Source organism: Acomys russatus, chromosome 19, assembly GCF_903995435.1.
Source record: "Acomys russatus chromosome 19, mAcoRus1.1, whole genome shotgun sequence".
NCBI lineage: Eukaryota > Metazoa > Chordata > Mammalia > Rodentia > Muridae > Acomys > Acomys russatus.
In genome coordinates, this window is record NC_067155.1 from 45,964,664 (window position 1) to 45,989,525 (window position 24,862).

The 24,862-nt window shown below is 46.1% G+C and overlaps 1 protein-coding gene across 3 annotated transcripts in view; it reads right to left on the reverse strand.

Annotated features, from left to right (window-relative positions):
* Window positions 1-24,862, reverse strand: part of Caln1 (calneuron 1) — a 443,920-nt gene that overhangs the window by 13,492 nt on the left and 405,566 nt on the right. For all 3 annotated transcript variants that reach the window (XM_051161377.1, XM_051161376.1, XM_051161378.1), the window contains one exon: window positions 2,546-2,702. In XM_051161377.1, coding sequence (XP_051017334.1) covers window positions 2,546-2,702 — 157 coding nt within the window. The remainder of the gene's footprint in view (window positions 1-2,545; window positions 2,703-24,862) is intronic.

Genomic DNA, 24,862 nt, shown 5'->3' on the forward strand with positions numbered 1-24,862 from the left:
TAAAAATTCAAGGCCAGTTTGGTCTATATAGTGAGTTCCAGGCCAGCCAGGACTACATAGTGAGGCCCTATGACCCCAAGTAAGTAGTAAAGTAAGAAAAAAAAAAGTAAATAATAAAATAAGTTGATTGCTATGGGACATTCTTGTAATTTCAGCACTGGGGAGGCAGAGACAGGAGGATCCTTGTGACTCACCAGCCATCCAGCCTAGGTGAATTGGTGAGTTCCATGTGAATGTAAGAGACCCTGTCTCAGAAATAAAGTGTATTGTATTGTAACAACAGCCATGGTTGTCCTCTGGTCTCTACACTTCCATATGCACATGCACACACACACATATGCACACACATGCACACATGCATTCACCTGCACACACATGAGACTACGCATATATACATAAACACACACACATATACTTTGAAAAAGAAAGAAAATAAACTGAGTCTGGCAGTACAAATGGTAATATCAGTTGCTAGGGACGAGGAGGCAGGCAGATCTCAAGTTCAGGGCAACCCTGAACTACAGTGAACTTCATGCCATCCAAGATCCCATCTCAAAAAGTAAAGGGACATGTCAGAGGGATGTCTCAGTGGGTGAAGGTGCTTGTGACCAAGGCTGAGTTGCATGCCCGAGTCTCCTGTGGTGGAAGGGAAGAACTGTCTCCTACAAGTTGTCCTCCGAGTCCACATGTGCACCACAGCCTATGTGTCACCCCATCCAACTCCCTCCTGACCTCATCTAGGTAATAAATAAATTAATGTTTTAAAAAGGAAAAGGAGGGGCCCAAACTGTAGCTCAGTGGTAAAGCACTGGCTTAGCATGCATAGGACCTCAGGTTCACCCCCACCTCACTACTGCAAAATTAAAGAAATAAGTTAATAAGTTAACCTCTAGGAAGTCTCAACACAGAATGTAAAAGTCTGCTGATGGCTAACTCTGATATTTTAATTAATTACAAGTCAATTTCCTCTGTTCATTACAACAGCTGTTTTCTTCTAATATGTATATATATATTCTAATATGTATAAATATATATATTTAGTGTGTGTGTGTGTGTGTGTGTGTGTGTGTGTGTGTGTGTGTGTGTGTGTGTGTGTGTGTAGGTGTCCTCACAGAGTCCAGAGGAGGGCATTGGATCCACCTGCTGTGGGTGTGGGGTCCTGAATTTGGACCCTCTGCAAGAGCAGTGTGTTCTTAACCACTAAGCCACTTCTTCAGCCTCCAAATCAGCTGATTTCCAAAGTTTGGAAGAGGAATAGAATTATTAACTTTCTGGAAACTCTTGAGTGTCTGGGAGATAAGCTTCCCCTCACCCCCACCCCCGACCCTCAGATATTTTTTTTTTCCTTTTTCCTGAGCCCAAGAAAAAAATCGGCCCTGCCTGTGTCTCTTCTTGAGTTCAGATGACTCTCATTCCTTCTGTTAGCCCTTTGATTAGGCTGCTGAAAGGGCTCCATCCCCTGAGCTCTTTCTGGTCAGTGCATCTGAGAGGCCCAGAGCTTATCCTTCTAGGGGATTCTGTGGAGCAGATGTAATTATCCTGACATATGTAGATGAGGGGACGAGGAGGAGTCACTCAGCCTGCCCAAGGTCACTCAATTAACCAACGAGCTTTGTCCAAGTCTGCTGACAGATTCAGTGGGCTCTGCCCATCACCCCTGAAGCAGCTAGCTTCCACCAAGCAAGGGCCAATTGCCAGCCCCAGACTCAGAAAGACCTCAGAGAGAACAAAGTCCTTACAACGTCCTCTGAAGCTTGAACTTCGAGCCCTATATGGTGGTGTGGGCTGTAACCCCAGCACTTTAGAGGTAGAGGCTGGAGGATCTTGAGTCTGAATGAGTAAGTACAGCCTGGGCTACATATAGAGACCGCATCCCAAAAAATGCCAAGCAGCAGCAGACACAAAATGCAAATAACAAAAAGGAAGAGAGACTGAAGGGGAAGGAGGAACAGGAACAGGGGGAGCAGGAGGAAGAGGAGAAGGAAAAGGAGGAGGAAGAGGAGCAGGAGGAAGAGGAGGAAGAGGAGGAGGAGGAGCTAGAACAGGAGGAGGCTAGGGTGATGGTTCTGTGAGGGGTCAAAGCGCATGCTGCAGGAACATGAGGACCTGAGTTTTGATCCCTAGCAGTCACATAAACTCTGGGCACAGTAGTAAGAGTGTAACTCCAGCAGCAGCAGCAAAGCAGAGACACGTGGGTCCTGGCAGAGACACATGGGTCCTGGGAACCCACTGGCCACACTGAAACAGTGAGCTCTCATTGCAATGGGAGATCCTGCCTCACAAAATACTACATCGATAGAGGAGATGTCCGACACTGACTTCTGGTTTCCACATTCACACGCAGTCAGGTACACATGTGTGCACGTCCCTTAGCCCCCTACACACCAAAGGAAATTGAAAGATGGAAGAAGAGAAAACTAAAACAGAAAACAGAATTAAAGAAACCACTGCATCTTCCCCCAAGGCTGCCTCTTGTCCTGACGACTGGCAACTCCATGGGCCCCTGTGGAGGCACCCAGGGAGATGCTCAGGCAGGTACACCCACCTCCTTCGAACTCCGTCTGGCAGTTCCCCGAGGTTTCGTTCAAGCTCTCCTCCTCGTTGATGATGATGTTCTCTATGTCCTTCATCGTTAAGTGGTCCCGGAAGGCGTGGTACAGGATATGCTTCAGCTCTTCCAGAGTGACTCTCTGCATGTCAAACTGCAGAGAAAGAGAAACGGAAGAGCGACCTGAGAAAAGGGGTGCACGTGCAGCGGGGGGTGGTGGTGGGGAGGCTGCGGTCAGCAAACCCCAAAGCTCCTTTAAGAAAATGAGTTTCAGCTTCCCAAGATACCAGATGAGCAGTTTGCCACCCTGCTCAGCTCTGAGCATATGCGGGGTCTTATTAAGGATGGCGTCGAATGAAATATGTAGCTTCTAATTTAGGAGACAAAGAATGAAAGCCATTTGCTAGTTGGGTTGGTCATCAACCAGCCATCTGCCGTCAACTTTCCGCGTAGTATGGTGACATACTTTAGACAGTGTGCACGCTTCTAAAATTCTGTCTTCCTGCAAGAAACCAGTAATACTTATCTTGTGTCTCCGTTTTGTATATGTTTCTTTAAAATTATCTTCTAAGGAACTAGCAATCCTGGTTTGGCTTTGATGATGGGCTTTGAATGTGGTCCCCCCACCCTCCAACAGGGTTGCCGTGTTTGAAGCCTTGCGCTCAGTGTTGTGGTTGTTGAGGTAGGGGAAACTTTAAAAGTGAGACCTGGGGCTAGAGAGCTTGTTCCATGGTTAAGAGCATGTCCTGTTCTGGGTGCTGTGGCGCATGCCTGCAATCACAATTGGGGAGGCAGAGGCAGGTAAATCTCTGTGAGTGGGAGGCCAGCCTGGTCTACAAATCAAGTCCAGGACATCCAGGGTTACACAGAGAGACTGTGTCTCAAAAAACAAAAACAAAAACAAAAACAAAAACAAAATCAAATCTCAAAACAACAACAACCCTCCCACATACACACACACACATGCATGCATGCATGCATGTACACCTGCACACACACAAACACACATAAAGAAAACATTCTATTCTTTCAGAAGACCAGTGTGTGGTTCCCAACAATGATGTTGGGCAGGTCACAACTGCCTGTAACTTCAAACAAAGGGGATCAGATTCCCTCTTGTGGTCTCTGTGGGTACCTGCATGCACATGGCACACATACATATATTCAGGACCACACACACACACAGATTTAAAAAAAAAAAAAAAGATGGAACCTGGTAGCCAGTTAGGTCACTGAAGCTGTTGCTATTGAAGAGTGCCTCAGTTCCAAGATAGATCTTAGGGTTTTCTTAGATCTAGGTGTGTGTGTATGTGTGTGTGTGTGTGTGTGTGTGTGTGTGTCTGTGTGTGTGTGTACACACATGCACACATGTGGGTTTACACACATGTGAATGCGGGTACATGTGTGGGAGCTTGCATATATACAGAGGTGCACATGCATGTAGAGGTCTGGAATTATCCTCCATTGCTTTTCCACCATATTCATTGAGGCAGGATCTGTCAGTCAAACTCAGAACTTGCCAACATGGCTAGTCGTTCTAGGTAGCCAGCTTGCCAGATCCCTAGTCCACTCATTCCAAAGTCAGAGTTACAGGTGTGAAGCATTTCCATGACTTCTGAGGATTTGAACTCTGGTCTTCATGTTTGCATGTATAATTGTTGTAAGAGCCTGATCCCTGGGTTGTTTTCTGACTGTGTCTTACCATGTGATCTCTCCTGCATGTGTTCCTGCTATTGTGATGGTATATACCCTAAGGCCTTCGTTAGGGCCACGTGAGAACCAATGTCATCATATCCTTGCCTTCCCAAAACTAGGGTCTGCATCCGTTTCTCCTCTGCAGAAGGGATTTTACCACAGCCATGGAAAATAGACTAATACAGTAGATTCATTATTTTTCTCATTGCTATGACAAAACACCCGATACAGCAATGAAAGGAAGCATTTGGTTTATGTGAGCTCACAGTTCAAAATGGCACAGTCCACCAAGGTGGAGAAAGCATGGCAGCAGGAGCTTGAAGCAGATGGTTACATTCCTTCAGGAATCAGAGGTGAACAATGGTGCTTGGTTCACTGTCTCCTTTTTATTCAGCCCATGAAATGTAAGGAGGATTTACCTCCATCAGTTAACCTAATATGGACCTCGCCCAAGGCATGCTCCAGAGGCTCGTATCCCATGTAATTCTAGGTCCTATCAAGCTGACAATGAAGATCAACCATCACATGACGGGTGAACATGGAAACCCTTGACTGACATGACTCCACACAACACTGAGAGCAAGTCCCACCCAGTCTTCTCTCCTTCCTGTCTTCTCAAACATTTGAGATGTATGTGCTTCATTCTAGGGAATTAAGCTGAGCTGCAACTTGTTGGGAAAGCCAAGCTGATTTAAGCCGAAAGCCCTGTATGAGTCAGAGGACAATGGGCTTTCATATATTGGATGTGTCTTCTGTGTTATAGCTTAGAGACCTTGAGGGTGAATTTGACACAAAGCTGGGTACAGTGGCCCTTCATGTTGGACAAATGCGGAGAGTGTTAGCAGCTCATGTGCAGGAATGAGGCACTAAGAACGCAGAGGGGGATAATTCTGATGTGAAAATCTGGATCCTGTTCGGGTTAGGTTTAACTGTCAACTTGACACAACTTAAGAGTCATCTGAGAAGAGAGTTTCTCAATCGATGGAGTGACTAGATCAGATTGGCCTGTGGAAACCTCTGTGGGGGAGTTGTCTTGATTGTTAATTGATGTGTGTGTGTGTGCGTGCGTGCGTGCGTGCGTGTGTGTGTGTGTGTGTGTGTGTGTGTGTGTGTGCACGCGCAAGCGCACGCAGACCACTGTGGGAGGTTCCATTCCATGGATAGGTGGCCTTGGGCTGTATAAGAAAGCTTGTTGAGCATGAACCCTTGAACAAGCCAGGAGGCAGCGCTCCTCAAGACTTCTACCTCCAGGTCCCCATGGTAAGTTCTTGCTCTGTCTTTCCTTAATGAGTGATGGTGACCTGGAAGTGTAAGCCCAGATAAACCCTTTCCTATCCAAGTTGCTCTTGGTCCAAGTGTTTCATCAGAGCAACATAATAAAGCCAGCACAGATTCTCTGCCATGGTTGGAGAGGAATAGCGTTGACATCAAATAGACTCTTTAGGGGGCAAAATGAGTCACTACTTCTCGGAAGACCAAGATAAGAGGTGGAATGATAACCTGGAAAATAAAATATACCACCTTGAAAGATTTCTGCCATTCAGAAACTAGGCAAAAAGATTGACCAAAGGATAATGGGAAGGAAACTAAAGATAGAGATTTTCCGGCCCTATTGTTTAGGCTATCTGAGTTTTATAGTTATTAAAATATCTTGGGCAGTGATGGCACACACTTTTAATCCCAGCACTGGGGAGGCAGAGGAAGGGGGATCTCTGAGTTTGAGATCTTCGTCTATAGAGTTAATTCCAGGACAAAGAAAAAAGGAAAGAGAAGAAAAGAAAAGAAATATACTGCTGCTTGTAGATCAAATGTCCCCCAGACCCCCAGAGGCAATGGCTAAAAGACGTGGCCTCTAGGTGACGGTGCTGTTGAAGAGACCAGATCATGGAAGTGCTGACTTTATCACTGGATTGATCCATTAATGTGTCCATAGCTAAAAGGGCTGTTGGGAAGCAGTTCCTGACTGGTCATTGAGACTGGGTTGAGGGATGGCCTTGTGCGCTCACTTCTGTGCCCTGGGATCTGGGTGTAGTCCAAACGTGGGCATGGCCATTTCTATGAAGAGTCTCCCATCTCAATGTTGTGTAAAAAGTGCTCCCCAATGATCTCCAATTAGTTAAAAGAAGATGAAGCTGAAGAGCCAATAACTGGACAGAGGAGAGAGGGCAGGACTCCCATCCCCAGTCTGGTGGTCTCAGAGGAGAGAGGGGAAAAGGAGGAAGTTGCCTTGAAGATGAGCAGGAGTTCACCATGAGGACAGAGAATTACAGCAGAAGGCCAAGAAAAGACTAGGGTGGCAAGTCAAAGGGCATGTGGCTAGGAGGTACCCAGACTAGCAGAACTGGGTTAGAAGAGACAAATAATCTGCCCAGTTAGAGAACTTTAAAGCTTATAGAATAAATCTAATAGGTCTCTGTGTTGATGGTTTTGGGAACTAGGGTGGGTACTAGAAAAGGCCCCTACTAATACCATATTTCAACAAGAGAGTGCCTCTGTCTCTCTGCCACTATGAGGTGAGCAGTGTTCATCTCCCACTCTCCACTAACACCACCTCAAGCTAATATCAACAGACTCAGGGGACCATGGACCAAAACATCTCCAACCCTGAGCTCAGATAGAACCTCCTCCTTACAACAACATCTCTTGACCATTTCATCACAGTGACATATGGCTGTCTAACACAGGGTTCTAGCAAGCAAACCTAGCTGAGCAACTTTCCATATGTCACCTATATGGTCAGGGTACCCGTCTCTTAAAGTTTTGAAGGAAATCACTGTAAAGCAGGAACATGGCACCAATGGATATATTTCTCCCATGATGACACCAATTTAGGTTCTATACTTTTCTTGAGTTACTTTTAGAAGTTAATGCTATTTTTGGAGAACTAGCCACAAGCTTCTCGCTATTTTTAGCATGTAATTATGCATAGTAGAGCCACATTTTAAAGTTTGTCTCAAGACTGACTATACCATAGTGACTGTGGATGTGGCACAGGTGACAGAGTCCTCACAACGCCCTGGGTTCTATCCCAGAATTACATAAATCATAGATGGTAGCCTTTGCCCATAATACCAGCACTTGTGGAGGCAAGGGCAGAAACTGAAGACAAGATGGCAGAGACAGGAGGATATCTAGGACTTCCTAGGTGGACAGTCTAGCCTTCCTGCTTGGTAAGCTTCAGGACAGTGAGAAAACCTGCCTAACAAAACAAAACAAAACAATACACAACAACCCAAGGCAGATGGCGTTCCTGAGGAATAACAGGGGAGGTGGTCCTCTCACCTACATAAGCACACATGTAGGCATGCATGTACTCAGCCATGCACACACAAAAGCAAACAAGCTTGTCTACGTGGCACAGCCCAGAGTCATCTGAGAGGAAACCCCTGATGGAGGAATTACCTGGTCAGATTGGTCTGTGGGCACATCTGTAGGGGGCCATCCTAATTCTTTATTGATGGAAAGCCTAGCCTATTGCGGGTGGCACCATACCCTGTGCTGATGGCCCTGGGCTGTATAAAAAGCAGTTTGCAGAGCATAAGCCTTCCAACAAGCCAGCAAGAAACATCCTCCTTGCTTCCTGCCTCCAGATTCCAGTCTCAAGTTCCTGCCCCAATTTCCCTCAGTGATGGATTTATGACCTGGGAGTATGAGCTAAAGCTAACCTTTTCCTCCTATGAGATAGTACCTTTTTGTCTGAGTGGTTTTTTTTTTTTTTAATCACACCAGCAGAAAGTGAACTGTTCTAGTTTGTTCTAAACTGGAAGCAGGAGGCGAGAAAGAGATTGTGAGAATGGGCCATCCAAGACCCAGTGGTGCAGAAGTGTGGGCATGTGCACTGGACTGGTCATACCTGGGTCTAAGTTTCTCTCAAAGACCCATGCGTTAAAGGTGTGGTCTGATGTCTGTGGTGTTACTGGGGGAGTTTTCGGAATATTTTAAAAGGTAGAGAATATTAGGAGGTCTTCTGGTTACTCCAGGAGAATTGCAGTCACACTAAGAAGGTTGCAGAACTCTAGTCTCCCCCTTTTCCTTTTTTTTTTTTTTTTTTTTTTTGCATGACTATGGGTGCATATTTTGTATCACTATACATTTCCTACTGTGATCAGCTGATGGTCCTTCAACTGCAAAGGTGCTAAAAGCTATTATTACATCAGCCCTAGAGGCCATGGAGGATGGACCTGACCACCCATGTCCATTCTCCTGTAACACTAAAAAGGTAAACATAAGACTTGCTCCTATTTAGTGTTAAATTACCATATAACATGGAATCGTCTGGGCTTTGTTGAGGTCAAACAGGACAAAGCTACTTCTTCTTGGTCAAAAGAATGAGACCTGGGTGCTGGGGATATGGCTAGGCTGTGAACCATGTACACACTGCTCTTACAGAGCCTCCACATGAGGAGATTCACAACTGCCTGTTACTCCAGCTCCAGGGATCTGGTACTCTCTTGGGTCCCCTGCTGGTACTGAACCCAAGTGAATATACACACAAATGCATAATCAAAAATAAAAATAAGCATTAACTTAAAAAAAAAAAAAAAGAATGGTATAGCGCAGATCTATAATCCCAGCATTTGGGAGGCAGAGGCAGGTGGACCTCTGTGAGTTTGAGGCCATCCTAGTCTACAGGGCTAGTTCCAGGACAGTCAGACACACACACACACACACACACACACACACACACACACAACCCTATCTCCAAAAACCAAAAAAATAAAAATTAAAAGAAAGAATGAAATCTACCTCTGGCCCTGAGTGGAGACTTTATATTGAAGCTATCCAAATTATTATATGCTATTGTCTCCTCTCTCAAGAGTCAATCCAGCTTGGCCTGTCAATCACCTGGCCTGGAGTCCATCCCCAAAGAAATCTGATTCACCTAAAGCCATACTTAGAAGAATAATTATCTCCTTAGTGAGACTTAGCGTCTCAGAGTCCCTGCACTGCTCTCAGATGCCAACCGCAGTCTTGTAGCTCTGTAGACTGCCCACGTTTTAAAAATTACTTAGAAAAGTATAATTTGTTCTTTTTCTTCCTTTGAAGATAGTGTTATCGTCATTGTGTGTGTGCATGCACACGTGTGCCACACGTTGACTGGGTATTCACAGAGGCCACAAAAGGTCATTATGTCTCCCGGGGCGTGAGTTACAGGTAGTTGTGAGCTACCCAATGCGGCTGCTGGCAAACAAACTCTGGCCCTCTATAAAAGCAGCAAGTGCTCTCTCTTACCTGCTGAGCCATCTCCCCATCTCACCCCTCCCCCTTTCTTCTCTCTTTTCCTTTCAGATAACGGCCAAAACTTGATCAAGCTTTCCCATACACTCTCAGCTCTCATTTTTCCCCCTCCAACTTAGAGGTGACAAGTTAAACTTTGGTTGTGTTTCTTGGAGCTCCCAGAGTGACAGTCCCAACGTAACAGCTGAGGGTATGGAGTGTACACATGACCGGATGATGACGTGAACTTGGAAGTCACTGGAGTTCCGCTGACAATAAAAGTCACCTGAAGGATGACAACCCCAGAGAGCAGTCGTGGAGCATGAAAATACCTAGAGAAGCATCTAGAAGGCATGAAGGCCAGCAGGTGAGCACCCTCTGCCACAGAACGTTCAGGACATGTCTTTGATCGACATAAAATATCTAAATGTTTCTTGAAATTTCTTACACTTAAAAAACAAAACAAAATAAAACAAACCAAGTATACCCTGACATCAGTATAGGCATACTTGTTTTCTCTCTGTGTGATTATGTTACAGCCAAGCTAGCCTGCTCGACAAGTTCCAGGCAGTAGCTGAGAAATAGATGGTACCTGAAGAAAGACACCTAACGCTGTTCCTCTGTTGATTCCTACCCCTTCCTGTGTTGTTTTCCAGGCATGTGTCTAGAAAGGAGAATAACGTTTATGTACAAATAAATTGGATTTGGGTGTGAGCGCAGCTCGGTTAGTAGAGTGCTTGCCTAGCATGCATGGAGTCCTTGGTTCTGTCTCTAGTACCACACAAACCAGGTTTCCTGGTACTCAGCCGCAATCCCAGCCCCTGGGATGGTCAGAAGTTCAACGTCATCCTTGGCTACATAATGAGTCCAGTCTGGGTTACATGGAAGCTTACCTAATTAGCATACGGGACTCAAATTATTCCATCTGGTTCTAATCTGAAACTTCCTTCTAGCAATCTAGCTTCCATAGTACCAGAAAGTATTATGGGAGCTGCCAAGGGAGAGAAGTGGTCCTATCCAGCGGTGATACCTGCAAACCACAACACTGACCAGCATGGCGCTAAATCTACAAAGGTGCAATAGTGGCACTCACATTCCGGCCGTAACCAACAGCTGCCTAAGTGGACTTAGGGCCCACTCAACAGGAGGGGAATCGTGCCTGGTACTAGAAACGAAGTTAACTGCCCAGGGCAAATGAGGTCATGTATCATAGGAAAGAATCCACTACTGTCACTTTGATAGACTAGTGTAATTCTAAAGTACATTCTAAAACTTACCCTTATACCCACAGATACATGGAGCTATTGCCCCTCATCAAAGAAGCCTGCAAACTACAGCAAATGGAGATCATCAAAGAAGAACCACAACGGGGTACACTGCAGAGATCAATGGATTGTGGGGGATCCCAGCTCCAATGGCTATATCTGCAACACAGCCCCTCCCATGTATGTCTCAAGGAACCTCTTGGGAGAAGAGAGTGAAACAGTGTAAGAGACAGAATATAAGCAAGTCTGCCGTGTGTCTTTCTCTCTGCATAAACAAGACCGGAACAATAACAAAATCCAAAGGCATGCTTATGTGAACGGGGGAGAATCTTATGGGGCCTCACCCCTAGACAACGAACTGCAGGCAACCAGTACCTTCCTAGAGAGGAAGGATTAATGTCTCCAGGAGTGAGCCCCCTGATTGGTTATACAAAACTGAGTGGTCAGTTCTGAAACCACATACACATGAATAATAGTGTGTGTGTGTGTGTGTGTGTGTGTGTGTGTGTGTGTGTGTGTGTATTTGTGAATATATGTCACAATCATAAAGAAAAAGGCTATCAATCTGACAGCATGGTGAGATGGGGTAGGGGTGGGGGAACAGTTGAGGCTGGAGGGAAGAAAGGGAAGTGGGAAAGTGATATAATTATATTTTAACCTAAGACATAAACTGGATACATTAAAAATTAGACGTGCAGCCTCTGTTTCCCAGTAGTGGAAATGTATCCCATTTCCATATATTATATGCACGTTTGGTTTATTTTGACATTTTTACTTCACACTTCCCATTTCTAATTCTTACACGTGTACCTTTTCTTTTGTACAAAGTGGCTACAAAGTGGCTTTGTTTCCATTAAACTAGGAGACCTCTTCCTGGTTACCAGATATATGACTTAACTGGCCATTTTTTTTTTTTTTTAAGATCAAATTCAGAACAATTGAATTGCTTCCTTCTCCTCCCTGTGTGAGATGAGAGGCTACACTCCTTTCACTCCCAGACTTCTTCCTTAATGTGCTTCAGTCACTAGGTTTAACTCCAGATTTATTGTGACAGATTTATTATATTCATTCCCAGCAGCTGAGCACAGCGGTGCATGCCTTTAAATCCCAGCATTCAGGAAGCCGAGGCCAAGGCAGGTGACTGTTGGTGAGTCTGAGGCCAGCCTGATCTACATAGCTACTTTAAGGCCAGCCTGATCTACATAGCACATTCCAGGGCAGCCAGGGCCACCCTGTCTCAAAACAACAACTCCCACTCTAAAACACACCCCTGTGTCCTTTTTTTTTTTTTTTTCAGAGAAAAATGAACCATGATTCTGAACTGAATTTGGCGACACAATTTACAACTATGGGCTGCTACTTAAAGACACCAAATGCATTTCAATCCTCACTTCACTTTTCTGGGCTCATGCCATCTCTGGGTACATGGCTATCCTGGCATTATCTGCTCGAGAATTAAACAAACAACAAACAAACAAACAAACAAACAAAACCAGCTGCTAGCGAAGCATTTGTGAATGTTACCTTGTCTGAGAGATCTTTAAATTATTTTAAATTTTTATTGTTGTTGTTAGTCAGCATGTTTGTGTTCATGCATGTACATGTGCCAGGGCACACATGTGGAGGTCACAGGACAACCAGGAGGAGTTGATTCTCTCTTTTTTAGCATATGGGTCCTGGAGATATAACCCGAGTCACCAGCATCCATGACATGTGCCTTTGCTCCCTGAGCCATTTTGCTGGCCCGAGACATTGTATTTTTTCCACAATTCCTTTAAAATAATATGGGTGTGGAAAAAAAAATATATATAGTTATATTACCTACATGTTTGTCTGTGTACCATGTGTATGCAATACCGAGGAAGGCCAGAAGAGGGCGTCAGAGTCCCTGGGACTGGATTCACTAACAGCCGTGAGCTACCATGTACACCTGGGTCCTCTGTAAGAGTAACCAGTGCCCTTAACCCCTGAGTCATTTCTCCAGCCTCTACAATACCTTTCTTTTTCCACTCTCCTATGATAGAAACCTTGATTTGGTGCAACATGCTAGAATTTGCTCAAATGTCCCCACCTTGATACCTAAGCTGGGGGTGTGGGTATAGCTTGGTTAGTGAAGTGCACACACTTGGTGCACACACAGTCTCTCCCCCATATGCGCGTGTGCACGCACACACACACCCACCCACACCCACACACCACACACACACCCACACACCCACACCCACCCACACACACCCACACACACCCACACACACACACCCACACACACCCCCACACACCCACACACAGAAGCACACTAAATTGATTTTTATGGTTCCTTCTGTTTGGAGTTGGGTAAGTGACCCAAGGCCCTTTATCTGCTCTCCAGCACCAGTAGGAATATTTCTTTACACTAGAGCTTAAAAAAAAAAAAAAAGTTTCTGTGCCATTTTTAGACGTATGTTTCTACATTAATCTTGGCTCGAATTTAGCCAGGGTTTTTCATTTTTATACCAACACTGTGTTCTGCCTCCTGTGTGCTTCTTGCAACCATTTTGACAACTGCTTCTCTTTTGTTCTCATTCGGTTTGTCCTCTGGAACACAAATTATTCCTAATTAGCTGTCTGTCCTGTTCTTCCCTGTATTTCATCTCTTCCCTAATAATTTTCATGCCTGTATTCTGGATTGTACATTTCTGTTGCCATATATAGATCATTCTGTTTCTTTTAACTCTTTATTTTTATTCATGCATGCATGTGTGCATGCGCGCGCATGTGTGTGTGTGTGCACGCACATGAGTTCAAGTGTCCTCAAAGTCCAGAAGAAGGCACTGGATCCCTTGGAGCTGGAGTTACAGATGGTTGTGCACCACCCATTGTGTGTGCTGGGAACTGAATTCAGTTCCTCTGCATGCTCTTAGCCAGTGTACCATTTCATCAGCACTGCTTCTCTCTCTCTCTCTCTCTCTCTCTCTCTCTCTCTCTCTCTCTCTCTCTCTCTCTCTCTCTCTCTCTCTCTCTCTCTGTGCATATGCATGTGTGAACATGTGTGTGTTGTGTGAGTGTGTGCAGTACCCATGCAAGCCAGAAGAGGGCACTAGAGCCACAGGAGATGGAGTTACAGATGGCTGTGAGCTTCCTAGATATGGGTGCTAAGGATTGAACTCAGACCGATCAGTGGTGGTGGCACCTTTAATCACAGCACTCAGGAGGCAGAGACTGGTGGATCTCTGAGTTTGAGGCCAGCCTGTTCTACCAAGTGAGTTCCAGGACAGCCAGGGCTGCACAGAGAAACCCTGTTTTTTTGTTTGTTTGTTTGTTTTAATTAGGTTCTCTGCAAGAACAGTGACTGGCTTTTACCACAAAGGCATCTCCTGAGTCCCCCATCCTGCTTCTTATTGGCTGAGTCAAAGATCAGTTCTGTGCTCTTATTTCGGTCTGTGCATTCTTTTGTAATTTTAGTCTGTTTCTTTCTTGCCCCAAAATGTCATGATTGACTGTCTTGTTTTTATGTTTTTCTTTCATATAAATATGTGGTAGATGCCCCTGTGTGTGTGAGGGCACACTTGCCCACAGACCGGAGAGGATATCTCTTGTCTTTCTCTATCACTGTCTATTTCCCCAAGGCAGGGCCTTTCATTAACCCTGGCGCTAGGCTGGCAAACCTCAGTGATCCTCCTGTCCCCAAGCCCCCACCCTATGCTGAGGTTATAGGTACACATGGCCACACCCATCTTACTATGTGGGCATTGGGGACCTGAACTCAGGTCCTCTTACTTGCACAGCAAGTGCTCTTATCTGCTGAGTCATCTCCTCCATCCTCTGTCTCTCTGTCCTCCCCGGCCCCTCCATTAAATCTCCCGAAGCTTTTAGTGCAACATCTTTTCACATTAGTGTAAGGAGATGCTATTTTCCCTTGATTTTTTTTTTATTGATATAGTTTGAATATCCCATGTATGTATTTATTTATGTTTATTTCTATATGTATGAGTGTTTTGACTTCATAATATGTCTATGTGCCACACGAATGTAGTGGCAACAAAAGCCGGAAAAGAGCACTGAATCCCTTAGGACTGGAATTACAGATGGTTGTGAGCTGCCATGCTGGGCGCTAGGAAATGAACCTGGGTCCTCTCTAAGAGAAGCCAGGGCTCTGAACCATCTCTCCAGCTCTCTTGAGTAAATGTTTAAAGGCAAGTAGTTCTTTTTTTCTAGGACACAGGGAGAAGTGTGTGTGTGTGTGTGTGTGTGTGTGTGTGTGCGTGTTTGTGTTTGTGTGTGTGTGCGTGTGCGCGTGCATGCAGGGGCACATGTGTGCTCATGTCTACTGAGACCAGAGAACACCTTCTGTGTCATTCCCCCTTTTTACTTGTTTTTTTTTTTTCTTTTTTCTTTTTTCTTTTTTTCTCCGAGACAGGGTCTCTCTGTGTAGCCTTGGCTGTTCTGGACTCACTTTGTAGACTAGGCCAGCCTCGAACTCACAGTGTTCCACCTGCCTCTGCCTCCTGAGTGCTAGGATTAAAGGCATGTGCTACATGGCTGGCTCCCATTTTTACTTTTAAGACATGATCTCTCAGGAGCCTGGAACTTGCCAAATAGGCTAGGCGCTAGCCTGCTAGCTCCGGATGCCTGCTTATCTCCGTTCTCCTGGTTCTTGGGTTACCAGCATGCACCGTCATGCCCACTGCCCATGGTCCTGGAGTCGAACCCACAGCTTGTGCATGCTAGGCAAGCCTGAGCTGCAGGCTCAATCCCTACCATTGTTGAGAAGAAGTCTTGCTCTGCAGCTCAGGCTGGCCTGGAAATCCCTCTAAAAGTCCAGAAGGCCTCAAATACCTCTTGGTATTTCTCTTTCCTCAGTTTCCCTCATGCTAGGATTACAGGCCCAAGCACCACATCTAGCTTACAAGTTAGTTTTGTCTGTGTAGTGTCAGCACCAGTGGATAAAGAGCCCTTGGGAGATATGTACAATCCCAAATCAGTGGCTAGACCTGAGCATGTGGATCCATCACACAGGATCGTTGAATGAATACATGCTAGCCTTCCGTTTCCTCTCCCTCTCTCTCCTACCCATACTTCCTTTCCCCGACAGACACATCTATCAGGAGGCCAAGAAAAGTATCTTCTGCAAGAAAACTTCCAGTGGAGACTCACAGTGAAGAAGAGAAATTGAACTCCTGTTCCTGCTGTGATTGGAGCCTCAGGGGGCCCTGGCTGCAGTGAAGTTCTGAATTCTCAACAAGATGAAAGCCAGGCCACTAAAAGGACAAAGCCTGAGGCTCACCACAGGCTGCCTGTGAGGTCTTCCCTCTCCCTGACTCCCACTGGGACCAGCACTGTAGGGGACCACATTTCCCCTGACCAGATTTTAGGTTAGTCCTCCACTCAGTCCAACTTTCAGAGGCATAGATGCATTTCATGGTGCAATTTAATTCACCTTGAGGGAGATGGGGGGGAAAGAGGTCAAATAAGTTCTAGAATATTCTATAGTCATGTTCTATCCTCTGCCTGGTTAAAGAGGTGCCATTCTACTGTTACATAGTAATTTCCTTCCATTGTAACAATTCCTCTTCCAGGAAGTGGGGGCGCTCATGAGACTCAAAGCAAACTTCACATGATTGGGGAAGCTGGAACTCACAAGATGCTGGAAGGCAGTCAGTCCCCCTAGTGAATGATGCTGGTTGAGGAGACTCTAACCACCACAGCTGCCTAGAGGAGACTCTCTTGGCCTGGGAAGCTCCCCGAAAAGCCTACAGAGAGCTCCAGGGCACCAGCTGTCATGTGCTGTCACCCATGCTGAGGCCGGTTTTTTTTTTGGTGATACAGTCGCTTTAGTGTCATACATGTTCCTGGAAGTTGCCCCCCCCCACATACTCCTGAAGAAACCCGTGAACTCATTGGTTCACCAAGTTAGGCTTTGGTGGCACCTCTGGCCTGTCATGGGCTCCCTATCAGGAGTGAGAAGATGTCTTACCATGAAAAAGCCTCGCCCACAACATCCACCTGCCAAGAGAAGGAGCTGCCCAGAAGATCAGTAAGATAGAGCATCGCCACGCGGAAGGAGAGCTCTTTCCAACCCACAGTAGTAAGGTGTAGTCTGGGCATACTTATAGAGCCTGGGACAGCCAAGTCCTACCTGCATGGCTGAGCTATCTCATGGGTTTACCCTGGTGTAACAAAAAAGGACAGACTTAAAAAAAAAAAAAAAAAAACTATACCCTGAGCATCAGTTAGACCCTCCCATCCCCATAATTTCACTCTGAAGTCTTCCCTTCATCCTTGGATACACACCATCAGCAGCGCAGATACCCCGGCTACAAGTCAACCGTCAATGTTAATGGTGCTGTTCAACCGGAAATACAGGAAACCCCATAATATTCCAAGGAGCTTCCAGAAGCTTCCCTACTTCTAGGGTTTTCCCCCAACACAGAGCATTAAACAAGGAGCCTGGAGTGAAGAAGTATTGTGAAATCTCTCTGTATTTATTATTTTTAAATACCTGAAGCAACCCAGGGAAAGAAGTGTTTGTTTTAGCTCACAGCTCAAGGGCCCAGCCCACCATGTAGAGGAAAGCATAGCATCAAGATCTGGAGGTAGGATTGTGTGCCCAGAAACAGAGAGTACAGGTGAGGTTGGGCTATAAAACTGCAAGGCCCAACCCCAGTGACTCATTTCTAAAGGTTGCACAGCTTAGAGAAAACAGCACCACCTGCTGGGGACCAAGTGTTCAAATGTGCAAGCCTGTGGGGGACATTTGAAATTGAAGCCCCAGTACTCCTTTACTGTTAAGAGCAATGAGACAGGTTCATATGAAGCCTATAGCCAAACTGTTTAGTTGGGTGAATGGGATGAGAGAATTGAGGGTTTGGTCCTGAGAATATTTAGGGTTGGTGCATGCACCTATCTAGACTCGGGTGTGTCGGTGATGGTTAATATGGTCACCGTGATAGGATCTAGAATCAGAAGACACTCCTCCAGGTGTGTCTGCGAGGGCACTTCTAAAGAAGGGTTAAGCGAGGAGGGAAGACCTACCTTGAATGTGGGCAGCACCATTCCACCCCAGACTGAATAAAAAGGAAGACAGTGAGCTGAGCCGCAGCATCCATCCCTCTCTGCTTCCTGACTGTGGACGCCATGTGACCAGCCGCCTCACACTCCTGCTGCTATGCTTTCCCTGCCACCCTTGGACTGTGAGCCACGATTAGCCCCGCCTTCCTTGAGTTGCTTTTGTCAGCTGTTTGGTCACAGTAATGAGAGAAGATGCTAATACAGCACCTTTGCCAGGTACATGGGAGTGCAAGAATAGAAGGCCGGGGGCTTGTTGTATTCTGTGGCCCTGCTGGGTATCAGTTCAGGTGAGCTGAACCGGCTTCAGTTCATGGCTTAGCCTCTCTGAACCTCCTCAGCCTCACCCCCCTGGAAAGCAGTAACAGCTCTGGGAAAGATGAAGACTCTTAATCAGACCCAAACTAAGATTGAGCACCTATTGACTGCCACAGTCTGGAAGGAATTTTCCACTAGCTACAAGGCCTGTGGAGCAGACACATAATTCTGAACCTGAAGTTGACATTGAAGCTTTGCCCTCAATACACCATTTGAGGGAAAGCTAGGAGGAGGCTCCACTGATCCTACCAGCATCTGGCTGAGGCCTTCTGAAGACCAGACTCCTAGAGGAGTCAAGTCTGAGCCCTCCTGAGCCTGGGACAATACTTCCCCCTCCTCTTCTCAGCCTCAGTAGAGCCTGGTAGAGGGGACACTGTAGGGACTGTACTGCCTGTCTGGCCTCTGAGGAAGTAGGGGAGAACTGATGGTACCACCTTTACTTTTGTCTGCCTTCCTGAAGACACAGCTCCATTCCCAATGCCTGCGGGTTCAGATTTCCTTGTGTGAGTGTGAAAGGGGGGGCACATGCGGACATGTGTGCCTGCCTGTGGAGGTCAGAGGTCAACATCATGTGCCTTAGTCAATCATCGTCCCCCTTGCTCTTTTTCTTTCAGACGGGGTCTCTCATTGAACCTGGAACTCACCAGTTTGGCTGAGATCCTCCTTGTCTTCTCAGCCCCCCCCCCTGCCCCCGACAGCAGCAGGGTTACAGACAAGCACTCCCGTCCCTGGTCCTAAAGTGGACAGGACTGAAGAAAGCTAACTGGGGACAAGCAAGAGACTAAGCGAGCAAGAAGCACAAATGCGTTGACTTTCCTCTGCTCTTGACTGTGGGTGTGATGTGACTTGCTGCCTGCGTTCCTGCCTCAACTTCACCCAAACAAGGGCTGATACTTGAACGTGTAAGCTATTAACCCTTCCCTCCTTTAAGCTGCTAGTCATGATAGGACATGCTTATAATCCCGACACTTTGGCAGCCGAGGCAGGAGGACTACCAGGAGTCTACAGCTAGATTAGGTTACATAGTGAGATCCATGCTAACCCAGTCAACACATCAATACCAGGTTTCAGATTTTAATTAACGTCTACAAGAAGACATAGATTGGCTATATGCAAACCCTACCTCATCGTATCAATATATGAGACTCGGAGAGCTAAAGATTTTGTCAAAGGGCCAGTGAAAGGGCTCAATAAGTAAGAGCCACCAAATAACTTGCCACCAAGTCTGACTACACACACACACACACACACACACACACACACACACCATGGACGCGCTCACCCCAGCTCAATAAGCAAATGGGGAAAAAATGAACCACTCGATGATTTGGGGAGACAAAGGTGTATGTGACGCCCTACTAAGCGCTAGATGCCTATGGGCACCCTAAGGAAATAAAAAAGTGAAAAATGTTCTTTTCCTACAAACCTTACAATACAATTGGGGGAGACAAAAATATCTCCCCTCCCTAAAAAAAAACTGTAACTGGGCATGGTGGTGGCAATGCCTGTAACCCAGATCCTTACAGAGCTGAGGCAGGAGGACCACTGTGAGTTTGAGGCTAGTCTGGAGTACATAGTGAGACTCTGTCTTAGCCTGTTACCCCCAAAAGAAACATACGAAATTTGGAGGCATGCTTAAGGGCAAAAGGAAGCATGAAGGATCCTAAAAGGACCTATTCCGGGGGTGGGGGTTGGGGATGGGGGTGGGGTGGGTAGTGGGGGTTGGGGTTGGGGTGAGGGGGTGGGGAGGAGAAATTCAGACACAGGCCATGAAAGGAATTGCTTAGACTACAGGCTGCTGGTGCCAGAGGAGAGCAGAGAGCACACGCCTCCCCCACTGAATATGTAGCACCAAGAAAAAAAAAATGTCACCTTCAAAAAATAGAGCTAATCACTGTGTAGGAGCACCCTGGTAAAACAGTATGTGTAGTTTTGGAGCGTGGGTCAAAGGGGAGGCCCACTACAGCTCTCTGAACTCACTTTCAGCTGCGGCGGCGGCGGCGGAAGCAAAATAGTAACTCACGAATGTGTTGGCCCTTTGCACCAGTGCAACCCGTCTCCCTGGAAGATGCGGCTTCCAAGACTGCAGAGAACGCGGCATTTTCTGTTCTCCTGGAACTGTGTTTGATATGGGCCGAATACCAGCCGCAAGGGTACCAACATCCCAATAGATCTTAGGAGCCTCATCCGAAGTACTGCTTAGTTTTACTGTCAGCTTGAGCCAACCTAGAATCATCTGGAAAGACAGTCTCAACGAGAGATCGTCTAGCTCAGGCTGGCCTGTGGGTATGCCTGCGCGGACTGTCTTGACTGTTAATTGATGTGAGGAGACCCAGCCTGACAAGCGAGCGGCACCAAGCATGCACACCCCCGCTGCTTTCTGCTCCCGACTATGGGTGAGCTATGACCAGCTAGCTCTCTTGAGCTCCCGCCACCGTGGCTTCTCTGCAGTGACAGATTGGAGCCTGGAATTCTGAGCTTCAATAAACCTTCCGTCTTTAAGTTGCTTTTTCTTGGCAATGTCTCCATCTGAAACTCGGGTTGGCTTGAAGAGCACTGTGTAGTCCAGGCGCTCTGGATCTCACAATGCTGTTCAAGTAGCCCTAGGATCCAGTGTGTAACCCATGTTGATCACAAACTTATAATCTTTTTGCCATAGCTTCTCAAGTGCTAGGATTATAGCTATGCACCACCAGGCCTGGAAAAAAAAAAAAAAGAGGGGGCACAGTTTTCTCTAGTTTGCACATTTTGGTACCCCGGCTTTTTGTTGGCTTGAGACCCACATATAGAAAGTTAAGGGGAATCAAAGCCACTTGGTTAGTAGTCTCAAGGTGAGACGTAAGCAAACAAACACAAACAAACAAACTCCTGATGTGTCCGCACCCAGAGAGTATTTATAGAGCATGTATGTGTGGCATATTAACATCTGTTCTTGTACTTAAATGCATTTTGGGTTATAGTGCCATTTTTGGTTATATATATATATATATTTTTTTTTTTTTTCCTCTGTGGTTATAAAAATGTCTCTGCCTACAAGTTTTGGTTTCAGTGATGTACTGAGGATTTTTGGAACTTATTATGACAGAGTTCAATTATGACGTATTAAACCAGTTGATGGGGGCTGGAAGGATAGGTCGGCAGATTCTCAGCAAGAACACTCACTGTCCTTGCAGAGAAGCCAAGTTTGGGTCTCAGCGTCCACTTCGGGCAGTCCACAGGTACTCATAATTCCAAGTCCCGGGTATTTGACACCCTCTTTTGGCCTCTGTGGGAAATAGGGAATTCCTCTCCACCCCACCCCCCGACCCTCACAGGGTCCTAATTTAAAAACAAAAAAAAAACAAAAAAAAAAACTTAAATAACCCCCAGCTGATGTTCTGCTCCACATCCAGAGTCCTTTCGTCACAGCTCAGTGGACAAGCACAGTAGTTCCAGAAAACAAGATGAGCTCAGCCGTCAGCCTTCCCATGCAGATACACATGGGGAGTGGGGGGGGGTTGGCATCTGAGCAGGGGTGCTGCTACTGTCAGGGAGCTAATACACTCAGCCTAGGAAGGGTTTTTCTATAGACTATCTGGATATCTCCTAGCAGGTGATTTCATAGCTTAGACTCTGTTAACTCTATCCTCTTAATAGATAGTCATAATGATAATTAAAAGAAATAAGGGCGGCGGGTGGGGAGATGGCTCAAGGGTAAAATGATTGTAGCACAAACACGAAGGGGCTGAGCTTGGACCCCCCAGAGTCCACATAAAAGTAGGATGAGCCAGATGTGACGGTGCACACCTGTAATCACATTGTTCCTCCATAGCCACGGCTCTCAACCTTCACAGCGCTGCTGCTACCCTTTAATACAGTTCCTCATGTTGCAGTTATAAAATCATTTTGTTGCTACTTCATAACCGTAATTTTACTAATGTTACAAATTCTAATGTTGGTATCTGATATGCAGATAATATGATCCACGACCTGTGGGATGGGGGTTGTGACCCACAGGTTGAGAATCACTGTTTTAGAGCAATGGGAGGCAGAGATAGGAGAATTCCAAGGAGCTTGCTGGCCACACACAGAGCCAGCAAAGACCCTGACTTAAACAAGGTATAAGGGGAGGTTATCCTCTGATCTCCACACACACAATGTGACATAGGCATGTTAGCACTCACACACACAGATGCACATAGTCATACTTACTTCTTGTGTATATACACCTCTCTCTCTCCTCACACACACACACACACACACACACACACACACACGTACACACACACACCTCTTATGCACATATAAGATAAAGAAAAAATAAAAGTAGCAATAATGACATAACAGTTGAAATAATGGTGCCTTTTTCAATCTCATAAAGACTTGATAAGGATCAAATGCAATAAGAAATGTTAAGTGACATAAAAATGAAAAATATGTAATTTTTATAGACTTGATAGTGATAGGATAGTCACGGTCATCTCTTTTAAAGTATTTTTAAATTTCAGATTTACTTATTCTTATGCGTAGGAGTGCCTTCCTGAATGCGCATCCTTTAACTCTAGCAGGTATCTGCTGAGGCCAGAAGAGGGCATTGGATCCCTGGGAACTAAAGTTACATTTGGTTGTGAGCCACCGTGTTGAGGCTGGAAACCAAATGTAGGTCCCCTGAAAGAACAGCAAGTGCTCATAACCCACTCAGCCATCTCTCGACCAGGAAAAACCACACTTTTTATTTATGCGTACGTGTGTGTGCCTGCATTTGATTTTCAGCATAATGCATCTGTGGGTGTCCATACGGGCCAGAGGAGGCTGTTGGGTCACCTGGAGCTAGAGTTAAAGGAAGCTATCAGCTGCCTGACGTGGGTGCTGGGAACCAACCTGGGGTCCCCATGAGAGCAGTGAGTGCTCTTAAGTGCCAAAGCGCCTCCTCTGTCTCTCTATCCTCATCTGTACCCATTTATTCTCCCAGATGAAGAGGCAATTCAACAGAGGATGTTCTCTGAGAACCGTGAAATTTAAGCTCCTTCGAGGGAAGACGGACCAGCCTTTTTCCTCCTTAAAAGAATGTCGTTCATATTTTGAAGCTTTTCTTGACAGTTTCTGTCCGGCACTCCACACAGCAGCCTGATGGATGGCCTCTGTGTTACCTGCCTCCTTCAGTACACCCCATTTCCCCATCATCCAAGACAAGTAATTACTTCTGAGACAAGGCTCAAGAATGCCCCACCTTTCTCATCTCCTCCCCCGCCTCTCTCCCTCCCTCCCTCCATCCCCCATCTCTCTTCCTCTCCCTCCTCTCTTTGTCTCCTCACCCCATTCCTTTCTTACTTTCTTCCACATTGATGGCAGATGCTCTACCACTAAGCTGCTAAGCTAAGCCCCCAGCCTTCACAGGAGGATTCTGGGAGAGTGCTCTGTTACTGAGCCACGTCCCCAGTTCCATATTGGGAGATCCTAGCCTTGTTCTCTACTGCTGAACCACGTGCCCACTCCTCACGTTGCTCTTGAGGCAGTCTCACTAAATTACCCAGGCTGGACTTGAATTTGTAATCCTCCTGCCTCAGTCACCAGAGGAGCTCGGATCACAGGCTCATATCACCAGCCAGAGCCTCCAATTGACATCTGCTGAACAAAGGAACACGTTGTCTTGGAAAAAAAAATGTATAAAATATCCAATGTAGTGAGAAAAAGAAATCTCTGTGTATAGAGAAAAACAAATAGCAAATGGAAGTGCCCAATGAAATGGGTCACGATGACATAAGAGCATTAAAGATGGCTGTTGATAATGACATTGGAGTGTTAGTGATGACACCCAAAGGCTACTGCTGATGTTTGGAGGCAAAAAGAGGAAATCAATAAAACCTAATGATGATGTTAAAGCATAGAGAATGCAGGACTATTATGGGATGGTCACTGAATGAAGGAGAAATAAAAAGAGATAATCACATAGAGCGGTAAGTCAACAGAAGCCTGGAGGAGCAACGCAAGGTCATCATCCTCTGGGCTCCACATGCAGTACACGTACACACACATGCACGCACACACACGCACACACACACACGGATGTCCACAGGTTTAGCTCTTCTGTGATTCTAGATCCCTTCGACATGACAGCGGATATTACCCATCATATCAATCTTTTAAAACACAAAACCAAGTTGGCTACAACCAAACTTAGAATATCTGTGGCCCAATTCTGGTTCCAGAAAGAACCCCACAGGGGCCATCAACCTTTTCCTTCCCCCTTCACCATGACCCTCTGCTCTTAACTGTGTCACAAATGCAGACTATGTTAAAGTCACTTTGTTTCAGTCACTGGGACACACACACAGCACAAGAGAACATGGCCCAGTTCTCTATCTGAGGAACCAAACCACAAACATGGCCCTCGGTGCCTCCCTGGCCTCTGCTTCTAGAGTGGAACCCACGGCTGAGCTTGGCCACCTCCTGTTATTAGAGCCAGACTTGGGATACAACATGGAGGCTAGTGACCGTCCCTTCTGGCTGCTTCCCTGGCTTTTGAACAAGGCCTGTGGTTAGGGATGCAGATCCTTGTGCCTTTAACAACTAGGTCAGAAACATAGCATGTATGAGGTAGCAGAGCTCGTCATCTTTGAAACAAGACTAGAAAATCAGACTCTGGTTAAGCCATGGTCTCAACTGTGTGTGTGTGTGTGTGTGTGTGTGTGTGTGTGTGTGTGTGTGTGTATACATGTATTGTAGAGCCCAGAGCATGACCTTGGGTTGCTGCTTAGGAGCCACCTGCCTTATTATTTTCATATGTAGGATTTTA